We start from the raw sequence: 25,255 nt of genomic DNA, 5'->3' as shown, positions 1-25,255 counted from the left end.
TTGGAACTGCTCGGCTTTTCGTCGTCTTCAAGTGTCTCACGACCACTTTGAAATCACTTAAACCACTCTTAAACTTGAGTACGGGGTAAGCATTCATCACCGTATGCTTTTTGAAGCATTTGATGCGTTTCAGTAGTTTAACTTTTGTGTTAAGTTTAACACAAAAGTCAATCGCAGCTCTCTGTTTGAAACTCGTTTTCCGACCATTCGTCAAAAACACAGTCACTCTTGGCACTATAACTCGGCTTCTAATGAAACAAATGTCATAAACAGTTGACACAACACTAAAAAAGGTTGCCGCTTTGGACAACAAAAAGATACAACAGGTGGCGCCACTAGTTTCTTCTATTTTCGAAAAGTTTGGTTTCTTTTTGGACAGAGGATGTAAATTAGCACGACATTTGTATGCTGTTAGAATAAATTGGGTTCGAAGTTTATTCCTCATGACACCAATGGCGCAGTGACTGGTATTCCCCCCCCCTTCAAAATTACGTATAAGCGGTTAGTTTTTGCATGTCGCTATTGATTTCAAGAAGCCAGAATATGTGTTCAATTTCGTTGTTATATTTGAAGCTGCTTTTTATCGGTTATATAAAAAAAAAATAAATCAGCTAACGCCTTTTATTCCCTTATAGGGAGTAGGCGAGGCCTTTATATACCACGTCTATTTCGAAACTGATATGTCAAGTTAACCCGCCACTAACTGCTAGAGCCTGTATCTAGCAGTTAGTGGCGGGCTAAACAGTAGTTTATGGCTCTTTCCCGAAAACAGTCGCAGGAAGAAGCACTCCACTGCTTTTCTGAGACAGAACTGCTTTGCTAGATATTTTTTCGCATTTATAGCACGAATGCGAGTCTTTTCAATGAATTGAAGCGTGACGAAATAATGCTTCCTAAGCAATTATTTGAAGCAATGTCATCCATCACTTTCCATGCCCATTGAGCTCTTCACTAGATAACTTAATTTCTTAAGAATAATTTTTGCGATGATAAGGTGCTATTTTATATACTAGTTTGCCAATTGTCCGTTCCGGGAGTGGATCTTCATTAAGAAAAGGCCAGCTTAGGTGTTTGTGCCTTAAAGAAGGGAAGAAAATACTTCCTACTAGCGTCGACGGATTTTAACTCGGATCTTGTCTCCAGTGGCATCTAATGAAACCCACCATAATGTCTATCGATAGATAAATGTCATCTTTTCTTTCCAAAAATATACAGAAGATAATCTTTCCAAATTGTTCTTATTAAAAAGCCAATTAGCTTTATTACGATGCCTTCATTGTTTGAATTATTGTTTTACAATCAGGCTCTCAAATTACTTATTTTTAATTAAGCACACAATTATGTACATTTAACATCAACTTTCGAGCATCCGTACCCCAATTCCCTCCTTGCTTATCGTTGATTTCTAGAATAAATCTGAACATCTACACATCCTAATCTCGGAGCGGCTAATTAAAGCCGCTTTGATGATTAACGTGTTTGGTGCAACAAATTCTTTTCCTGGGGGTATTGCTTGGTTTTCTCTTCGATGAACGATTACAAATTCTTTTCGAATATTGATCGAGTATAAGAGACAATAAGCTGGTATCAGTACATACATTCCAAGAGAGAGAAAGATCACTAGGTGGCGCTTTTGACAACCTTATGTGCATCATTGTTGTTAGTCACGGCTTGAAAAAACTGTCGGGAACTGCTGTAATAGTTTCAGTTAATTTCGTTGTGAACATCTCTCCGGGCAGACAGACCTCACCACCCACAACGCAGCGATGCGGACAAACCCTGTAGTTGGTGTAAATCAGTCGGAGACCGATTAGCGCCAAGAACGCTGCGCGACATATTCGAGGAGTAAATTATCATGTTAGTGCTGTAGTGAAATTATAGATGAGGCCCAGCAAACTGTACTAATTAAGTTTGCCTCCAGGCAGAACGGATCGATCACCAGGCCACGCAGACCACACACACTTGTGACCAGCTTGAGTGTGTCTTTTATTTCTGAGCTGGGTGGTCTGGTTCTTGACGGAAGCCCAAGCTCAGGTGTTGCTCTCCTCCCTTTAATGGTCAGCCCAAGTTTTCTGATACGAAGATAACACATCCACTTGCATGACTCGCATTACCTACGTCGTAGTGGTATTTGCCACAAAGCATTCAGTCGGGAGAAAAGGAAATGACCCAGCAAATCAAATTTTAGTTGATTTTCGCATAATAAATGTAATTTCAAATCTCTGCAGAATTAATGAAAATAACTAATTCATATTGGTCGAATAGAAACTGAAAATTAGTTCGATTCGAATAACTGAAATGTAGTTCTATTACACAAAACGAGGATAGTTGCATTTTGCAGTAGAGAAAGCCGAAAGTTTTATATCCATAATGTAACTGTGATTTAACATATTGTAAGAAATTTATTACACTGAATGGCGATGGAATCTTGGCGAAGGCATCCACATGCTTATTTTTTTTTTTTATTCGAAAGAAATTCTTGCATTCATATTTAGAAATATGGGGTTTAATTATTTTTTATTTATTTATTATGATTTTTTATACATTACTTCCAGTGCACGTGTATGACAAATTTGTTGATATTTCCTTTACCTTGAACTACAAATACCGCAAGTAAATATGATTCACACTTTGGGGACGCATCTCATAAGCGACAGACCAATCTCGCTTTTCTGTCTAGAAAGACAGTAACACCCGCTACTTGATAAGCACAAGAACCATTAAACTATTCTGGCTAATTGCTCCAAATTAAGTGCAACACACACACACACCAGTACTTCTAAGCACCTAAATATATGACCTCGCAGTTTTAATGGGTGGCAGATATTTACTGTACTTAACTTAATCCTCTTCACTCCACCTGGGAGCATAGGTCTTCCACCACCATTTTCCACCGGACTCTGTTTTTTGCTTCTGCTTTTATTTGGTTCCAGTTTTTATTAATATTAATATTTGTTGTTTCTTTCAGTATTATTCTTTTCCATGTTTCTCTTGGACTTTCTCGCCTTCTTTTACCCTGTGGGTTCCAATCTAGAGCCTGCTTTACTATTATTTTATCTTCTTTCCTCAACACATGTCCCAACCTTTCGCGTATCTGTTGCAACATGGGTTTCTGGTTTGTTCTCTACCATAGTTCTTCGTTTGATATTTGTTTTGGCCAATATATTCCCAGAATCATTCTTAAACATTTGTTTAGGAAGATCTGGGCACTGTTAACTATCTTTTTGTTTAACATCCAAGTTTCTGATCCATACATTAGTATTGCCTTTACATTTGAGTTAAATATTCTCATTTTAGTTTTTATAGACAAATTCTTGTTTTTCCAAATATTTCTAAGTTGGTTGAAAGTTGAATAAGCCAGCTGTTTCCTTGTATTTATATCTTCAGTAGTTCCTCCTTTTATTGATACTGTTGAACCAAGGTATATGAATTGTTCTACTTCTTTAAGCGGTATTTCTTCTATTGTTATTTGTTTATTTTGCCTTGCATTTATTTTCATCAACATTGTTTTATTTATCCTAACTCCACGATCTAGATTTTGCTTACTTTCAAGATCGTGGAGTTGGTTTTGAAGTAACCATTGAAGTAATCCTGTATTTCCATGAGATACTTTTCTCATCACCTAGTCTACGACAATTAAAAACATAGTAGGGAGAGTATACAATCTTGCCTTACTCCTGTCTTTGTTTTAAATGGTTCTGAGAGGGTATTTCCATGTATTACTTTAATTTCAAAATCTTCATACGTTTTTTAAATTATTCTTATTATTTTTTCTGGGAGTCCATAATTTCTAAGTAACTTCCATAGGGAAGATGTTTTTATACTGTCGAAAGCTTGTTCAAAATCGATAAAATTTAAATATAAGCTTGCCTGCCATTCAAATGATTGTTCTATGATAATTCGTAAAATAGCAATGTGGTCGGTGCATGATCTATTGGCTCTAAATCCTGCCTGTTCTGGTCTTAGTTGTTTTTCTATTTTGATTCTTTCTAGTATTATCCTTGCTAGTATTTTACTTATAACACTCAGCAATGTGATACCTCTCCAATTTTTGCATTCAGATAGGTTCCCTTTTTTGGGTAATTTAACCAGTAATCCAGTATTCCATTCCATAGGCTATTCTTCTTTCCACCATATCTCGTTTAGTAAGGGATATAATATCTCTGCTCTAAGTTTTGGATTTGCTTTTAGTATATCGCCTGGTATGTTGTCTACTCCCGGTTCTTTACCTGTTTTGATCTGGGTTATTGCCTTTGTAATTTCTATTTTTGTTATTTCGTTGAAATTTATATCTAATGATACATTTTGTTCATTTAATTCTAGGCTCTGGTCACCATCAGTCATTTCTTGAAATTTCTCCGAGAAGAATTCCACCCATCTATTTATCTATTCTTTTTCATTTAATAATAGTTTTCCTTCTTTATTGTATATAGGAACTATCCATTTGTTTCTTTTTCCACTTAATTTCCTTGTAATATCATACAACTTTCTAGTATCATTTATATATGCAGCATCCTCTGCCTCTTGTGCTAGATTCTCTGTGTATTTTCCTTGATCATTTCTTGCACTTCTTTTTATTTCTTTGTTAATTCTTTATATCTTTCTGCTTGTTCTTGTTCAACATTTTCGCCAATCTGTAACAGTTTCTCTTTTATTCTATCTCTCTCCTCTATTTTTAATTTGATGCTTTCTGATATCCATTCCTTGTCTGTATTAGTACAATATATCAGTACTAATGTTATCTCCTTCTCTTTTTTCGAGTTTATCCCATAGAGTTGTTATAAGTTTATTTCTAATCTCTTTGTTTTTGAGTTTTTTAATTCTAAACCTCTTCCAATTGTGCACTGTTTGTTTATTTTTAAATATTTTTACTTTCATAGTAGCTGTTAGGAGAAAGTGATCTGAATATGCCCCGGCTCCTCTTTTAACTCTGACATCCAGGAGTGATTTTCTCCAATTCCTTGATATAAGTACATGGTCTATTTGGTTCTTTGTCTTTCTGTCTGGTGCTGTCCATGTGCACTTGTGTATTTTTTTATGTTGGAAGAGACTCCCTCCTATTACAAGCTGATTGAACATACAAAAGTCTACAAGTAACACTCCATTTTCATTTATTTCTCCTTCTGCATACTTTACCATAACAGTTTCTTTATTCGTATTATCATTTCCAACCTTAGTATTAAAGTCTCCAATTATAAGTTGCACATCTTTTTTATTTGTTGTTTCTATACTTCTCTGTAGCATGTTATAAAAATCATCCTTTTCTTCCTGGATCGCATCATTTGTTGGTGCATATATAGCAGTTATTGGGATGTTCTGCTTGCCGGCTTTAAATCTAGCGTTTAGTGTTCTTTCGGATATTGGGTTCCACTCCGTGAGCTTTCTTTGTCATCATTAGTGCAACGTATTTTGGTTCCCAGAGTAGATTAAGTAGTGACCAGAGTTTAATTTGATTTTTCCAGTTCCTATCCATTTCGTTTCGCTTAATCCCATTATTTCTAATCTGTATTGTCTAGGACTCTTGAGACTTGGTACGTCTTCCCAGTTTCAAACATTCCAACATCCCAGTCTAAGCTTGTCTTTTGGTGAGGTGTCTGTCACTTTCTTCCACACCTCTGCTTCCTCAGAAGGGCTTTCACGGAGGTGCCTCGTGTTCGTGGCAGTTCGTGTTCTATTTTCTTCATCCGCTATCACATTTTGGAAGGTTTCAGTTTGTATAGCAAAGGTTTTTTTCTGAGACTGGGTTGCTAACCCTGCGCTCAACCTTTCCCATTTATCCGGGCTTGGGACCGTTATGTCAAGTTTTCACTAAGCATGGCTGGGTTAATGGGTGGCAGATATATAGCAATAAAAAGCTATTCCTATATCATTCTACCCTTTGAAGTCTCCTGCAAAGAATGTTTGTTCCGGGAACCTATTCATGCTGTCAATGTACCAGTTATGGTTTGTTCGATCTTGTAATTGGAAGATCAGTGAGGATGATTTCGGGGGACTTCGAACACTTCCAGAATTTGTTTCCTCTTCCCAATAAGTGAAAAGCCAAATCATATTAGAGCATATTGCGTCAGCAGAGGCAGTTGCTTTGAATCATTTCATTTTTTCAGCCTTCTCCAAAGTTGTAGATATCGGAAGGCTTATATCGGTAGATATTTCAACACTATCTTATTGGAAAACTTTAGCATTAAAATATGCGCGCGCCATTTCATTCTTATGAATTACGTCACACTCAAAATGTGTTTTCATGTTTTTTTCAGGCAATTCGAAATAGTCTCCAGACAGAGTGCAAATGCCATGGCGTGTCAGGAGCCTGTAACATCAAGACATGTTGGAGAGCCCTACCCGATCTCCGCGTAGTAGCTGAGCGATTGAAACGAAAGTACTATATTGCTACGGAAGTAGTAGCTCGACACGCTGGGATGCGACGTAAGCTCATGCCAGCCAACAGTCAACAAAGTATGTACCAGAAAGATGATTTAATTTACGTCACAAAATCTCCAGATTATTGTATGCTAGACCCAAGGGTAGGATCTCTTGGCACGTATGGCAGGTAAGCTATTTTTATATGTATTTGGCCAAATTCACTTTCAGTATATTTTCTTAGGGTGAGTTATACACTCCTTTTCACAAAAAGGGAAAATTGTGTGTATTGGGGGGGGGGGGGATTATTCTTGCCGTATCTTGCACTAGTTAGAACTTCTGTTTAATCAGCTCATTACATCATCCAGAGTTGATGTCTTTAGGCCACAGGTTTCCATATTTTAATAAAATCAGTGCCACTTTACTTTGACTATCACTCGGTTTTCGTTTATTTTGTCCTATTTGAATGCTGTGTATAAAGTTGTACAACGCTTTGAGTCTATAACTCGCCTAGAGAAAGAAGACTTTATAAGGATACGTCCCTTAGATGGGATTGGAATTTGCAGTAGAAAGAAACAGTGAACGGGATTCGGGATCCATTGTGTTATAATTCTTGGATCATTTCTGTATTACTTATTAACAATCATAGTTTGACTTAACATTTATTTCATTGCATACGTTATCTATTTAACGTAACATTCTCATTGGATATATTTGACTGTTCCATTGCAACTTATATTTAATTGATTATTATTATTTTTTTTAAATTTAGATAAACACAACAGTCGTAGTGGTTGATGTTAGAATAAAACATGATCAGTTAAATGGCAAAAAGGCTGATGTTATTTTTAAGTTTAATTTTAGCTTAGGTTTCATATTGAGGAACATTATGAAGTAATACATTTTAATGCTTTTAACATCGTATATTTTATCGATAATACTCATTTATTTTATTTTATTCGTATGGGGTTCCTCCCCCCTCTTTCTTCTCCGTCCCATTAGGGGGGGGGGTAGGTTGAGTCCACACAATGTGGGATTAATATGTATATGTACCTTATGACCAAGTCCGTGTGTGTCCACTGAACCGGTTTGCCTGTTCTGAGGGACGAAAAAACAAGAGTTTTCTGGTGAAAGAAAGAATCCTCTACCATCGTATTGAGACCGGCTAACTCACCTTTAGTCGAAATAGACCAGATAAAGGTTTCTCACGTCATGGACGGGAATCAAACCCAGGTCTTACCGACCAAAGGGTCGGTAGCTCAGCCTATACCGACTGGAGGCTCTTCTAATTAATAATATTAGTAGAATTATGTGAATATAAATTCACATAATTCTACTAATATTATTGAATTTGAATGCCCTCGTCTGGTTTGATATTTCTACCCGTTTCGCTTGGTTTTTTGTATCGTGAAAAGGCAAAATAATGTCTCAAGAACAGAATAAAAATATCAAGAAATCTCCAGTCTGCCTTCATGAATTACTTGGTTTTAATTCTATAAATTAAATTAAAACTGATTACGCAATTTTTAGCAAAGATCTCAAAACCATTGTGAAAATTCTAACATACCAAGACTACCCTGTTGTAAGCGTACTGATATATTGACGGCCTTCATTTAACCCAAATGAAGTCGAAACAGAAATGTATGAAGGAATTTTATTAAGCACATTTATCCACAAAGACTATTATACATCTATCATACATCTGTATGCAAAAACAAATGAGAGATAACTTGTTATATTCTGTGAACCATATTTTAAATTACGAAATTTGATCTGTAATAGTTGATAGTTCTACTTGTTGTAGTCTTCTATTGCTGTTTTGCTTGCTAACTAAAAGATTGCACTGCTACAACAAGTAGAACTATCAACTATTACAGATCAAATTTCGTAATTTAAAATATGGTTCACAGAATATAACAAGTTATCTCTCATTTGTTTTTGCATGCAGATGTATGATAGATGTATAATAAAGTAACGTTATTCAGAAATATGAATGTGCAAACATTGACGTCGTGATTTAATGGGGGAGAGAGCATGAAACTGCCCTTATAGCACTAATTAAGTTTTTCATAGAAACCTAATTAGTGCTAGTAGAGGGAAATTAATCATATCCATCTAACCTGCTATATCTGTCAATTTCATATATCCTGATTTAGTTTCAATTAAATTCTCCATGATTTGAAGCCAGGTCTTCCAGCCTTGGCGTTAACGATTAGTCGCGCTGGGTCTATGAATTGCTTAGGGATCTTGCATCTGATTTCGCTTGTTTCTTTCGTCAGTAGGCCTTGGGAAGAAAGGTATTAATCTGCATGTTGCAAAAAAGAAAAGAAAAAAAAAGTGAGATGACAGTAACTTTTTTTTTTTCAGAACTGAAAACAGCTCATTGTGCATGCATAACATGAATATTACATGATACAAGATATTTTATAGTTTACTGTTGAATGTAGACCAATCATTTTAACGTTTTAACGAGAAAACTTTTCTAACAGAAGTTAACAAAAAAAAAAAAAAATCACCAGAAAAGTGTCAGTCTAACAGGAACCAGGGCGGGATTTATGCTAGTTTAATGTTTGTCTGTTATACTGCAAGGTTGAACATTGGTTTACTGGCGACTCAAAGCTGTAGAACTCAACCTAGTACTTCATAATGTCCTCAGCAAATACATTTCGAGATCGTAATATTTCAAATCTCATGAAAATGTTTAATAAGGTTTATCTCCTGCTATTGCCCGTACTCGTTTGAGAAAATCTGTGTTTCAATTCATGTGTCGCGATTAGTATTGTTTCGCTATTCCCAGCAACCGATGTATCACATCTCGCAAAATCCTAAATTTTTGCTTCTCCTCGAGTAGATAATTTTGTGAAATATTTTTATTATTATTATTGTTTGATTTTTAATTTCATTTTATGTTACTGAACCATTTCTTTCTTCTTCTTCTTTTTTTTTTAATCGTTTGTGCCAATCTTCATCATGAACGCGGTTTTTGATAAGTCTTTATTTGTTATGCATTTTAACTGAAATCTTGTGCTGCTGAACTACGATGTAAACGTAAAAATAAAAGTGCAAGGCTTGCTGTCTTGGATTTCAGAGTACAGTTTGATTAGTTACCTACTGAAGTTATTCCTCTTAATTTGAAATGGGATGTTACCAATCTTTTAATTCGCCATTCCAGGTGTAAAAACTCAGTAAAAAGAATCATCACTTCCTGATTTCGTTATGATTTTGTTATATGACATTTGCAAGAATCCATCGCGGAAAAACACTACACAACTCGCCATCTCACTACTTAATCACCCATCTACCACCCACCAATATTTTTGTCTGTCAACTGCTTTAGTTTTCTAGCCGATTTGCCTGTAGGTGAGTTGGAAAACCCTGCTCTTTGTATGAGATCGGCAATATCGTCTTCAATTGGGGAAAAAAAAAAAACATCTAAAGATTCCTCTTACCATGTAAGAATGAAGATAGAACGCTCGCTGATAATTCACGCGCTCAAACTGCAGAAGTTCATTTTTGCATTTCCAGCTAACTAATTATTAATTAATAATTATATTAACTATTATTTATTCTTATCCCCATTTATGATCGTAGTTGTTTCTCCTTGCAGGCGCGATTAACATCATAATCACACCTACAAATAACTCTCACTAGGAGTTCACTCATTTACTGAAGGACATCAGAACAAACTTCTGCTATTTTGTTGAAATGATGTAATTAATATTAATTTATTTATTACTATTGATTAATTAATTAATGGTAACTAGCGAAATTAGCTCGAGATTTTTTTAAGATCAACAAAAATAAAATAAATCTGCCTTTTAATGGCACACGGAAAATAGGCCACACACTTTATCCCTAACTTGTAGATTAGTTGACATCCAGTCATCGCTAGCAGAGTACTTGATATTTGTAGCAGGCGTGCTTAGACGAAAACACGAATAATTGCCATCATCTTGTGCTCCTTAAACCTAAATAATATTATTGTGTAAAGCATTGTGAGTTCTATGATACATTTTTAGGAAGTTGCAAGATTAAAACGCCGAGTGTCTGAGAGAAAGAAAACACCGCTAATCTGCTCCAGTGATGTACTAATTTGGGAACTGGCATAGAAAAATTTCTCTAGTCCGGGACTAGAATCGAACCAATAATAGTTTTCTCCTTTCTTCCGACCTAACGAGGGTATGCAGGCATCTTTCATCAAGATACTATAGGATTTTATTCCCAATTTTTCAAAAATATAGAAAAATGGAAGCTTCTTGCGACCACGACCTTAGGGAAGACTTGCATTCGAAAAACAACCCCCTCCTTGGATGCCAAGTAAGAAGTATTAAAAAAAAAAAAAAAAAGAACACAACCTTAGTTGGTCACTTAGCCCGTATTGAAGGTCCCATTCCTCATCCAGGCGAGGCTTTTCTTTCGGAAACTTTCATCCCTCGCCATTGGCAGACAGCCAAACTGCTCGATCTTAACTTGCAATTGATGAAACTCAACATGTTAATGAAAAGATTATGTGAGATGGAAAATACCTGCTGGAGGTTGTCTTTTCAAAAAATACGAGTGGCGGTTTGATTTCATCAGCATATAGGGAATTAAAATTAAACATGACAAAGAAAGTTAGTTCTGAGTGTCAACTGTTTTCAGAAGTAGAGATAAAGCCTTTAGAAAACTATTAATTCCATACCGGAAAATATTACAGATTCCAAAATTCAAGAAGGAAAAGTGAAAATTAATACCCTGATATTTTTTGTTTTAGTTTATATCTGCTTAATCTGATAGAAAAATATCATTTTGGCTAAAAATGGTATGCTGTGCCCTGTTTCACATAAATCCTTTCCTTTTTCCAAAGAAGCGCCCTTAAATATAATATATATATATTTCTCACCTTGCCTCAAACAACCCCTCCACGTTTCCTACTCTCCCCCCCCCCCTTAACGGCCTAACAGCTGAAGTATGGAGAACGAAGACATCCAAACAAGGTATGCGCAAAATTTCTTCCTTCTATTGGTCTGCATATATTTACCTCTAAAAGACACTTATAATGCCCTAAAAAAATTCTTGAGTAAAAAGCCAATGTATTTAAAATAAGGGACACTCCTAAACGAAAACAGGCTAAAATTGCCGTATAAATAATTATCTAGGAATTATTTTATCTTAAAATTCCTCAGAGAAATGTTTGGCTATTAACGACAAAAACTCGTTTTATATGTAGCTAATTACTGGAGTGAGTAGACCGAAGAATCATAAACAAATCAACAAGGCGGGAGTTATTTTCAAACCATCGGTAATAAAACTGGGTCAGGTGTGTATTGTAAGAGTGTGACAAGCAGTATGGCAAATAAACACTAGTAAACCTTATCCGGATTTCGGAAGTGTAGTTTGGTGGAATACTCTTTCATCGGTGATTCTGCATTCCGTGTGATCAATTGATCGCTTTGTTATAGCCAAAATATTGAACTAATTAGAAATAATTACGTGAACTAATCAGCCATTCTCTTTCAATTTCAATGATTTGAAGCTGAGTTTCTTACCAAGTTCTGTCAGTGTAATTCTTTGTTGTTGATACTTCAGAATCTCTTCGTTTTACATCATGATTAAATGTGTGTTTTGAAAAATGTACAATAAAAAATTAATCGTCCGCCCTCGCGTTTGTTATCCTTCCGGGTTTAGCTGGACGTATATTATGTTAAAAATAAATATTTAGGATCTCTACAAAAATTAGTAGCTCAATGACACTGAACGTTTTAGCAAAACATTCCGAAAGTACGAGATTTAATTAAATTTAGTATTTAGATTATCTACTAGACTTTGACACAAATGAGTTGTCTTTTAATTTCAGTCGGACGATATTTATTTTGCACGGAAAATTTAATAATAATATCTAGTTAAATGGAATTTCATGCGATTTGGTATTTAAAAATTTCTACGAATATTTTTGGAGTCATATCACTTTCAGTGACAGGAATTTGGAAAGATAAAATTATGTCCCAAGTAAAGAAACAATTAAGATTTTCACAATCCAGAGCCGTTTGTAGCACAAAAATACTGCAGACATGGTTTTGCTATTAAAATGGTATCAGCTGAAACGATTAGAAAATCGTTTTACCAGTACGAGGGTGGTCTGACATGTTCTTGGCCTCGACAATACTATCTCGGCAAGATTTTTTTTTTCTAAGTTGGTACATCTGTCATAATAATCCATGTGAAATTGCAAGTCATTCTATCAAGTACTGTAGTTTGTTTTATACAGCTACTGAAGCAAAAGTGTTGTCTGTATCCCTTGAAATGGATAGAATTGAGTATCGTGCACAGTAGCGGCTCGTGGCTTGAAATCGTGGGGATGCTGCAACTTTCGAAATATACATACACACTGTAAATACAGTGTATACGTGTTTGGATAAAATATCAAAATTATGGTAAAATTTTAAAAAAAAATTAAGCATGAAAAAATATTGTTTATTATCGATAAAATTATACAGTTTGGTATACTTCAAATTACTTAAAAATAAAATCCATTCCTTTAATTGTAATAAAGGAATGGATTTACAATTTTTGGACATTACAATTAAATCATTTAATTGTAATGTCCCAATATTTAAAGAGACAGAGTAAACACGATAAGCACTACGAACCCTCTACTACTGGCGCAAACTGCATATAAACAACAGTGGAACTGCGCGACGGACAGTGCCGCATTATGCTAATAGCTCGCATCTCACTATGACGTGCATATGCTTGCGCGCGTAGCAATATGACACTGTGGTAAACACAGTGCTGCTAGCGTCCTTCGCCCTCCTAAGTGCTACAAGATGGATTTTTATTATTTTTTATACAAAATAAATTGAATTGTATAGGATTGTTGATGATAAAATTAAATATTAAAAGCAAATATAAATAAATAAATTTATATATATATATATATATATATATATATATTTACATATATATATTTACATATCGAGAAAAATTGGGAGGTGCTGCAGTTCCGCAGTGCCTATGCACGAGCCGCCCCTGATCGTGCAGTTATAAAAATTCTTTGTAAAAGAAGGTTTGGCGCCAAAAGAAATTAATTGAAGTTCATAAAAGTTTATGGGCCACTCTTCTTCTTCGTTTTCGACAATTAAGAAATGGGCTGCCGAGTTGAAGGATGTCCAAAAAGTGTAACAACAACAGAAATCATTGATTAAGTGCACGATATTGTATTGGATGACCGACGAGTCAAAGTGCGTGAAATTGCTGAGACTATAGGCATTTCAAAAGAACGTGTAGGATATATTTTGTATGAATTGATGAGATGAGAATCTATTGATGAGACTTGGATCCACCAGAATCAAAACAGTGGACAGAAGAGCCGGTTGTTCAGCGCCAAAGAAGACAAAGTCGGTTCCATCAGCAGTAAAGGTAATGGCATCGGAATTTTGTTTATTAATTATCTTGAAAAGGGTAAAACAATAACCGGGGAATATTATTCCGATCTTTTAACCAGATTAGACGAAAAAATTCGTGAGTAAAGCTGGGTTTGCAGGGGAAAAAATAATCTTTCATCAGGACAATGCACCTGCCCACAAAGGTGTTTTGGCAATGGGGAAAATTAAGGGATCTGCACTACGAATTGTTGGAACATCCACCCTATTCCCCAGATTTGGCTCCCTCAGACTTCTGTCTCTTCCCAACACTAAAACTCTTCCTCGCTGGTCGGCGTTTTTCTTCGAATCAAGAGGTGATTGCAGGTCTTACTGAGAACCACTACAGAAATGGGATAATGGCGCTGGAGCATCGCTGGAATAAATGCATTAGTCATAAGGGAGATTATATTGAAAAATAAAAATAATTTTGAAATTAAAAATTAAAGTTTTTTTTAAATTTTTATTCTTAGGCCGAGAACTTTTCAGACCACCCTCGTAAAAACGGAATTAAAGATTAGGCTTAAATTTACGCTTTTATAACGTTTACACACACAGTCAATTTGTTCGGAGTTGAATTTTGGATTGTCTATATTTCTTTTCGTGAGAATCACCATTAGTCAGTGATACATGTTATTTTCAACGAACTCTATTGTGTGGTAATACCAATGAAATGCATCAAAATTCATCGCGCTTTTCTCTCCCCTCCACCCCATAAGAGAGCAGATGAAAATGACTTAACAGATTTGTACGGGTGAACAGTATCCTGACTAGCAAGGTGTGAGCTCAAATCCAATCATGGGCATGGATGTTTGGGAATGCTTTTAGATGAAAGACGAATTGCCTCACACTGTGTGAGACCGTTATCCTACTTATTATAGGCTTGAAAAAGGCGTCCATTTGGCGTCTCTGCACAGTTCTCCAATTATCTAATCCTTAGCCACCTACTGTATTTTTATTTTTTTTTTTTAAATATGAACCCCTACTAACATTTCAATGATAGAATTCGCATAAAAAGGCAATTTCCAGCTAGTCTGAATTGTTAATATTACGCCTCCAAAATTAAACCACATCTTGTCTGTCGATATCGACGATGTCCTTGGTTGGAAAGACGTGGATTCGAATCTCGTCTAGGACTCTTAAAACTTTAATAATGGCTTTCATCTGAAGGTGAGTTAGTCGTTCTCATAAGTAAGTGGAGGGTTTTCCCTTAGGAGATTCCTCCTTTTTTATCCTGCAAACCAGAAGAACACATCACTTAACACTGTACACGGTTTCATAGTTAGCTGTTTCAGCTTTAATTCCAAACAACAATAACGAAAGTGACAACTCTTTAAAGGATGCCCAATTTAAATTAATTGCATAATGATAGTCGAACAAAACCAATGTAATAGGTACTTACTCAGAAACAGCTTTTAAGTTTACTTCCTATAATAGAGGATTTTTTATAGAAGAATTCTGTTGAAAAACGCACATAATTGCTTCTGATTCAATTCCCTACTTTGAGAGAAAACAAATACGAGACCATCGCATGCTGTTAAAGCACCTCATAAACTCGTTTTGACTGCCATCGCCACAGTAGTTGTGTACATGCTGACGGATCCCGCCTTTGCTTTACGGATTTACGCCAAAACATCATCTAACCCCACTCGTGTATGGGGCACCAAAATTTAAAAACTGAAGTAGTCCATCCAATTGCAGATGCTGTTAGCTCCTAAGTATTTCTCTTTACAAATGTATACTTGCAGAAGCTGCTCACGTAGAAAGAAAAATTTCGAAGAATAAGAATTTCACCCGACATCTCTACACTTTACAGGTACTCCCTTCCTCGCTACAGTTAAGTCGAAGAACAAAATAAAACAAAAAATAATTTTTTTTTTTTGGTGAATTCGTTTCCTCCAGCTCCCGTCATTGTAATGCAACAATGATTTGAAGAATTAGTGCCAAACATCTGGTGTACTTAAACGTTGACGGGTATCCATGGCTTGGAAGAGTTATTACAAAATTTCGTTTCGTATTTGAATGAGTGATACCCGAAAATAAACTTTGCTACGGAGCTTGGCGGGAGAGGGGGAGGAGAAAACTCCTATCTTATGCAACTTTTTTTTTTAATTAAGGATATTCATAATAAATGAACGTAATTCCCTTGAATATACACGATAGCAATATCCATACTAGGATTGCTTCTCCCCACGTGCATACAAGCAATAGTTGTGATCAAGCCCCTCGAAACCCCATTATAAAATGAAGATAAGCAAAATGCAGAACTAAATGTGCAAGAGAATTAGCAACTCCTCTAACCAGGATGTTTAATTTAAGCCTCAGTAGTGGTAAAGTACCAAAAGAGTGGAAAGAGGGGGAAATAGTTCCGTTGCACAAGGGCGGCTCTAAGACTGAGGTTGCAAATTATAGACCAATCAATATATCTGGAGTGGTGGTAAAGATTTTGGAGAAATTGGTTAAAATTAGAATTCAGGACTGGGTGGACAGCAATATGATACTTTATAAGGGGCAACATGGTTTTGTGAAGGGTAGGTCTTGCCTAAGTAATTTGCTTACTTTCTATAATAAAGTAACAGTGGAGTTGGATAAAGGAAATCCTTACTCAGTGATACTGCTTGACTTTGCAAAAGCTTTTGACAGGATTCCACATGGAACTCTGTTACATAAATTAGAGCAAATGGGTATGGATCCGAAGATAGTGATTTGGATTAAAGGATGGCTAGTGGACAGATATCAAAGAGTGGTTTACGGGGAAGCTGAGTCCAGGAAAAGGCAAGTGACTAGTGGTGTACCTGAGGGCTCAGTGCTTGGTCCTCTATTGTTTAATTTGTACATCAGTGATATTGGAAATACCTTGAATGAAAATATCCACTTGTTTGCTGATGATGCAAAATTGGGAAGAGCGATAATCAATTCAAATGATGTAAATATTTTACAGGATGACTTAAATAGGCTGACGGTATGGACTGAGGTAAATGGCTGTCAGTTCAAGTGGCTAAGTGTAAGGTGGTGCACTTCGGGAGGATGACATCGCATGCTGTTTACTATATTAACGGAACTGAACTGCAGGAAGTTGATGAGACAAGAGACTTGGGAGTTATTGCGGACAGAGAACTTAAGTTTAAAGGGCATATTGCAAAGATTGCCAAAACATCATATCAAATTACATGGTTGTTGAGGAACATACTAACAAGCAGGGATAGGGAAGTTATTGTTCCACTCTATAAGGCATTAATAAGGCCGCATTTGGACTATTGTGCACAGATCTGGTCGCCAGGATTTCTTGGTGATGCGGAAGTGGTGGAGAGGATTCAGAGGCGGGTTACAAAGATTGTTGCAGGTCTGTGGGATGTTCCCTATGAGGATAGATTGACGATCTGTGGGCTCCAAAAACCAGCTGATAGACGTAGGAGAGGAGATATGATAGAGGTATTCAAATCGTTAAAGGGATTTTACAGGATTGATACTGATGATATTTTTAAGACCAGTGCAAGATGTGAGAGAAGGAGGGACCATCCCTGGAGATTGTGTAAGAGTGTGGTTAACAAGGGTGTTAGACTAGATTTTTTACTTGGAGGGTTGTGAATGGGTGGAATGCTTTGCGCTTTGCCAGAGGTGGTTGTGAATGCTTCAACTGTGAATGAATTTAAGGAGAGGTATGACAAGTATTGTGTAAATAATGGTTAGTGTGTCGATGTCGGGTCTCCTGCGATGAGTCTTTTGACTCCATGGAGACACCGTTAAAATAATAATAACAAATCTCCCCATGAAAAATAACTGGCAAGCGATTTTTGGAGGACTAATAAAACTATGTTGCGATGCAAAACACAGTCGATGAAGCATCCTATTTTTTGAAATAACACTCCAGCCGCGTAGGGACACGGTCAACCGGGCAATGGCGAAGTGGACGCCGGACATCTGGGCGATAAAATAGTAGACAAATATGCAATGCTATTCTATTGATCTACTACCCAGTAAATTTAAATAATTTTTTTTTTTTTGAGAAACGAGTTAAAAGAACGGTATAAACATAAAATTCTCGCATATAATTAAGTTTATTTTTATTGTGTAGAATTACGAACTTGTATAAAAGTTATATTAAATTTCCCATGCAAAAAATGAGTTCGCTAGTTAATAAATATTTTTGTTTAATATCATAATGACTATTAATTTTTGGTCGTGAAAAGCATGCAATGTGGAGCCAAAGAATGAATGAATTATTTGTGGATGGCACATTTTTACTCTCTCTCCCTCTTTTGCTCAAATTTTTGTTAGGTCTGGATTATTTTTAGTCTTTTTTTTTTTTCAATTATGTGGAAATAACACATAACTCATAGTTCATACCTCATAAGTCTTAACCATATTTATATTTATATATATTTTACAAAAAAAAAAAAAAATCCGCCAAATCGTATACCTGCTAAGCGTGCAAAAATTTGTAAGTTGATGTCGCCCACATGACGGTCACCCAGTTAACCGTCGCCCATTGTGAATCACCCAGTTGTCGTGTACCCGCTGCGTACGGGTTTCAAAATAGTCTAGATAACCTTATTTTCTTTCATTTGCTGAAGAAGAAATGCATCCATTCCTTACTCTCTCTCTCTCTCTTTTTTTTTTTTTTTTAACCGGAGGAAAAAAAAGTACAGTTTTTTGGCAAATGCATACAAGAATACTACTACACAAGTCTTCCACCCTTTGTTGTCTTTTAAACTGGACGCAATTCATTTAGTATTCTTTTATATCGTTCCATCTAGTTCAGACAATAAAAATCATTCGATTGAAATAAAAATTGAGATGACTCGGCAGATTCTAGATAGGAACCTGGGGCGGACTTATTACTCTGTGTAATAAAATCAAATAATAAAATGTATCAAAGCGTTTTGCCACTAAACGACCCGATTTGAATCTAGATTGAGGAAGTTTGACACATTCTTGTAAGGATTTTTAAGTGCAATCATCATCATCAAATTCCTGACATGTACCCTCAATGGGTACAGGATATTATGATAGTACTACATGAAAAGTTACATCATTACTAACTTCCTGTCTATCATTTTACTCCAAATCAATCTGTTACCTGTCAAACCTCCAACATTATCAGATTTTATATTTCTATCTTCTAAGGCACTTTTTACTGTATCAATCCACCTATATCTTGGTCTTTCTCTGGGTCTTTTTCCTGCAAACCTGGCAGAGAACACTTGTTTTGCTAATCTTTCCTCTTCCATTCTGTTTAAGTGATCATACCATCTGAGATTAGCTCTGCTAACACACACATATTCCTAGATGCTAATGTCAGGTTCTTTCCTAATATCCTATTTTTGAATATGATAACTGACATTTATGTCATCTGTTCACCCCCCTCAACCCCAATCTTTCTCAGGACTCATATATATCTGTGGTGTCTAGTCTTTCGTCAAGTGTTTTATTTCTAACCCAGTCCTCAGATCCATGAATTAAAATTGGCTTGAACACTGACTTGTATACAGCTAATTTCTCTTTTATTCAGTTGACTTCCTACCATACCAGCTTTGTTGATTCTGTTGTCTATTTCGATATTTAATTTACCATCTTCATTAAAAATCCTGCCTAAGTAGCTGAAATATTTTCACTTGTTCTATAGACTTTCCATTCACAATGCAGTTGATATTTTCAATGCTTCTGCCTATTTTCATTGTCTTTGTCGTGTTATTTCTGACCTTCATACATTATCTATTACAACAGTTATTCACTTTAGTCAGGGAATCTTGCAGACTTGTAGTGGATTTATTTATGAGTATAACATCATCCGCATAAAACAAAGAGCTGAGATTAACATTTCCAATTTTGATATCACGTTTAATACCACTTTCCTTCGTAATGTGTTTCATATAGATAATGAATAACAGAGGAGATAATGTACATCCTTGTCTGACACCAGATTTAATATTAAACCACCTTCCTGTACGTGCTTTAATTCTAACTGCTGACTTACGAATCAAATAAAGACTAAGTATTGCTTGATAAAATGCCCCATTGGCACCATACAAATGTAGCATTTTGAACAGCTTCTCTCTTGGCACCTTGTCATATGCCTTTTCCAGATCTATGAAACTTAAATAAAGATCTTTGTTATATTCCCATTTTTTTTTTTTTTTTTTTTTGTTTTTGTTTCAGTCATCCCTATTATGTCGATCTGGTACTTTCCAATTCATCAGCTAGCGCCATTTCTTTGCCATTCAGGCTTGTTATGTTGATAGTGCCAATCTTGAACTCTAGTGTTGAGTTGGGGTGTGTTTCAGGATTTGTTCCACTAGCTGATTTTAGCTGTTCGTCCTGGTTCCCTGGCAAAAACAACTGGGGGGCTTTTAACCGGGCGATGCCCCAGCTGGTATGAAATTCTGTCATGTTGTACCATAATTTTATATTGTGGTTTAAGCCAATAAGAATATAATTCGGTCGGCTAAATCCCAAATTGTCAGTCCGTCCTTGTTCGTTCAGTATCCAGGTAGATACCTAACAGGGTGTACCACGAAAAGGTGAGGATTGGAAATTAAGTCAGAAGCCCTTCGATCGGTCTGCGAAATTAGAACCCAAATTGAATGAATCACTTGGACTTTTATAAAGATGATCTGTCCATTGCTGTAATGTAACAACCAAAAACAGAGTAGCAACAGTGACCCAAAAACGAATTAATACTTTATTTACAGGTTCTGGCTTACGAATTTTTTTTTTTTTTTTTTTAAATTCCTCGCTTAATTAATTCCGGGACGCGTGACAAATGGCAAGAAGTACGGTTAGCCACCCGGCAAGTAATAACGGCTATTTTCGCACTCACGATATTCCTGTAGGACAGTTGAAAGAAACAATGAACATGTCCCTTTCGACTGGAAAAGATTTGAGTTCAATTCTTGGTATGATGAGAGGATTCGTATATGGGCTTTACGACTTATTGTGATTTAGCCCATCTCTTACGAAGTAGCACATTATCCTGCCAAACCAAATGAACACACACACACACTTAATAATAAATACAGTGCAGTGGATGGTTTTGTACAGACATTGAATAGTGCAGTGTAGAGTGATAATATAGGGCAAAATATTCACATTGAGAACATGACGTTGGGCTCAGTTCATTACAGTAAAGTGAATATAATCGTTGCTTACTTCAATTAATTTCTCATACATCCTTGCTATCACAACTTATCGACGTCGTATTAAGTCTGTTAACTGTGCCACGCAGTACGCATAAGTATACATGAGGGAACTTCAATTAATTTAAAATAACCATAAAGAAAATGGTTTTTATAATCAAAAGGCCATACTATATCGCCTATCTTAGAAATTACTGAAAAATAGGAAACGCTGACATCTGTTTTGCATCTTAGGGTGCGATATTATCAAACTGATAAGAAGTGATAGATATGTCTGTTTATGCGCAGAGTTGTCAATCGAAACAGAACAAATTTTTGAAATAATTTGATTCTCCTGTTTTTTCTTAGTCACTGTTTATCTCGATCTCTAACAGTGTTTTCTCAGAATCTAAAATTGCTTCCGTAAGCCATTAATTTGAATGAAAATAATAGTTGTGATCATTATAAATGGATATCGTGCATTAAGTGCTTTGTGACTCACTAAAGTTTGTAAACCTTGGTTCAGTGGCGCACTCGGGATTTAATCTTGGAGGCGGCCGAGTACTCAAGATTTAATCTTGGGGGGAGGGGGGAAGAGCACTCATGATTTAATCTTGGGGGGGTGGGAACGATTTGAGTAGAGGATTTGAGAGTACACACAACGCATTGCATACGACCTATGACTGAGCATCTGCAGTGATAGCCAATACATGATACCCGTGATCTCTGGCCCGACTCGGGCAAAGTATTGCCCGAGCACAACTTCGTTCGCTTTGCGTTCACAACGGCCGTGATTCCCCGAGAGCCAGAGGGTATTCCCCTTATGTGACCGCTAATTCATAAGTAGTATAGAAATAGAAGACACGACACAACATAAATTAAAAAATAAAGAATTTTAATTAGGAAAAGATTTTTGGAAAATTTTCTAGTATTTTTTCCTTTTTCTTTTTTTTTTGGTGGGGGGAGGGGGGCAGGACCCCTTGGCCCTCTCCCTGGGTGCGCCAATGCCTTGGTTAGTGCCGTAGGGTAAAGATTTTTTTTTTTTTTTTTCCAAAACAATCCGGAAACTCACCTCTAGGAACAGAATTTTTACACGTTATTTCAGGTCTTCAATAAGCGAGACGGTCGTCTGACTCCGGAAAATGAAATTCTCCCACCTGAAGACATTTACAAACATCCATGCCCGTAGCGGGATTCGAACCAACAAACTGTCCACTTGGCCAGCATTGCTTTTGCAGCTACAGCCAACGGAAGTACTTAGACTAATGAGATGGTTATAAAGACCCAGATCTTTATAAACAGTCCTTTGGCCTGGGACTAGTTATAAGTAAAGTTGCAAAAAACTTAGGACTAGGTTTTTTTAATGGAAGGTGAGTTAGTCGGTCTCTCACGGTGGTAGAAAGGTTTTCAGCTGGAAACCGGGCAAATCAGTTAGGATAACATACGCAATTTATAGATAAGATTATATACGTACATCATGTTGACAAAAGTATTTGGACATCTTACGTCCCATTCAGGGAGTGTCGGCGTAAGTCTGATAATAATAATAAAATTTTCAGCTGAACTGAAAATTTCCAATATGGGTCGGTAGTTGGGTGTCACATCAGTGGTCTTTTTGTCCGTGACATTGCTACTCGGCTCAGTGTACCGAAATCCACCATCTTATGTCATTCTTAGATGAAAAGTTGATGGTGCCAGGTTATTTAGCGTCCTAGGCAAAGTTTACAAGTGCGCCCCTTATTTCATAAACTAAAATGTTTCTAATTGACATTAAACAAAATAAAATTGTCTTTCAGGTTAAATTAATAGGGCTTTTTATTTTCTTTTTTAATTAATTTGAAAATTCTCTGTTATAATTCATTTACAAAAAAAAAAAAGTTATAAAATACCGAAATTTAATATTTTAAAATTCTAACGTTTTGAAATATTTATCTTAACTGAATTTTTAATAGCGGTAAGTTCAAATCATTTAGGTAAGGAACAAAAAAGAACCAAGAGTTAAATAGTAAAATAGTGTGATGTGTGAAGGATAAGGAAAAAGAATCGATACCTAAATCATATATCACTATTTAATTTTGATATTTTAGTAAAGTATGAATAAAGCATAGCTTGAAGGCTTGCGCCCTTTGCCTAAATGGTAGCGCCGACCCTGGTGCCACCACAGCAGGATAACGTCCTGGGAGGCCACCGACACTCATTTGAGGGAGGTCGACCAGCTTTAAAATGTCTGGTGCATAACCGAATTACCAATGGGTTATGGTCACACTTCAAATAGAATGATCCAAAATACTTATTACACTGGTCGACCGCAGATTTAGTTGTGGAGAAAATGTGATCGGGGCTAAAGGAGGACCAGGCACTACTGAGGTGCCTGCGTAATTTACCTTTTTTTCCTATTGTCCTATTGCTTAATTCAACGAGTCCATATTTTAAGCCTCTTTAGTTATGTGTACCCCCTTACTGATTATATATTAGTTGTATGCATTCCATTTATACAGTAATGTTTTTCTTGTTTGAATTAGAGGATAACTACTTCTCACGAAACAGCGAGACCTACAGAATTATTACCGATAGCAAAGTTATTTTGTAAATTAACGCAAAAGCATTATTGAGTTTTCATTTACGAATGTAGAAACTCGCTTCATTTTATGGGGACAAAGAGCAAGTGTCAAAATGAGAACTGCTCACAGTATAATGTTGAACTCAGTTCCATTTATTATGGAAAGGAAACAGAGAAAAAAATGCGCATCCAACTGAGCCATGTGGTATAACCAGTTGTTGGAAAAATGGTTCTGGATTGAAGAGGAAAGCAACTAGGCATTAGATACCTACTTGGAGCGAGCTAAGAAGCTTTTCGACGCAATTGTGCAGAAATTACTGTCGCTTTGATATTATAAATAAGCTTTTGGTTACTGCATGCATTCCTAACAAACACGTTTCGTCCTGGAATTATTTTTGCTTGTAGATGCTTGCATTTGATGCCACCTTTTCATGTTTCTTTCAAGATACACCAACAGAGTTGTAGAATTCGTGGGAAAGAATAAAATTGCTGTAACGGATAATGTAAGACGTCTCATAGCGAATGCCTCGTTGAATTCTGGATTTCGTGATTTTCCTATCAAGGAATCTGTAATGCTCCAGAATTAACGACACGTTTGATCGGATTGTCCTCTTCGTCGTAAGAAGCATAGTAACTGACTCAGAGGCTATAGTGCAGCACTTTGTTCAGTTATCATCTTTGGAGTAAGTGCACTAACTTAAGAATATTTTATTGAAACTGAAAAAAATATTATGCACACTTTCATTTTCTTAGTATTAATATGTTGGACTTAAAAATGGTCATTTGCTTGTGTAGTGCGGTTATCACAAGCGTCTGAAAGATTTCCTAAAAGGATACATATCACTAATTTCGGATGATGGCAGGGTTTGAGCTCCTGCAACCATCTGAAATATAATTTATTTATTTTATTAAACTTATAATTTAATATAAACGAATCTTTCAGATAATAGTATGGACTATTACTAATAAAAAATAAAAATAAATAAAAAAATCCCATAAATCTCATCGGCATTATTTTATGTATGTTATTTGAAATTGTGTGCACTCCAGAGAAATTAGTCGATAAATCTAAAGAAATAAGTAATGGAATTTTGTTAACATATGGCCGAAGAAAGGATAGCTTTTAATCTTGGCTGTATTACATACTGTAGGCAATTCCCCTGCTTTGCCTATAGTGAGGATAGTGAACTGACAAGCGCGAATTTATAGAATCATCAGAGAATTACCCAAACACCTTACATTTTTGTTAAGTGAAATAAGCTTCGGTTTGTAGAAAGGAAATATTTCCTTTAGATAGGTATTATATATATATATATATATATATATATATATATATATATATATATATATATATAATGAGTTATTGAAACCAGTGATTGTCGTTTCCACAACTGTTGACCCTGCTGGAGAACTTGCTACAGAAGCGTTGCTGCCTAAGGGTACGAAACAGTCCCAACATAGGGCGTCGAGTGAGCGCCCAGAAAAATTGAGACAAATGGAACACAGAGGAGAGGTGCTGTATTAGAGAACCATTTACCACCCAGGCTGTGATAGAAAAGTCAAAGGTCATTTCAAGGCAGAGTTCCGTGCTGGGGGCGCTGTGATTAGTATTTTTGTTTCTTAATAAAAGGCTAAAGGTAGCAGGCAGCCCCACCTGTTGAAAACATGCAGTGCGTGACTAAGTTTTTTGTCCTTGATGCGTAAGACACGACTATCCAACAGGAATCGGCGTTAAAATAAACGTTTCCTTGCCCTCCATAAAGCCATTACATGCCAGTAATTATACGCAGGGAAGTACAACACATATTCTTCTGATTTCCTTC

The 25,255-nt window shown here is 36.1% G+C and overlaps 1 protein-coding gene across 1 annotated transcript in view; it reads left to right on the top strand.

Moving 5' to 3' along the window:
- The window catches only part of LOC150100480 (protein Wnt-11-like), a 113,055-nt gene that overhangs the window by 66,352 nt on the left and 21,448 nt on the right, over positions 1–25,255 (top strand). Inside the window, exon 5 of the mRNA XM_090402663.1 lies at positions 6,255–6,547. Coding sequence (XP_090258789.1) covers positions 6,255–6,547 — 293 coding nt within the window. The remainder of the gene's footprint in view (positions 1–6,254; positions 6,548–25,255) is intronic.

Source organism: Typopeltis vanoorti, chromosome 13 (genome assembly GCF_054136105.1).
Source record: "Typopeltis vanoorti isolate ZY-2024b chromosome 13, IOZ_Tvanoo_1.0, whole genome shotgun sequence".
Taxonomy (NCBI): Eukaryota; Metazoa; Arthropoda; class Arachnida; order Uropygi; family Thelyphonidae; genus Typopeltis; species Typopeltis vanoorti.
This window is presented reverse-complemented; position numbering and strand designations above follow the sequence as displayed.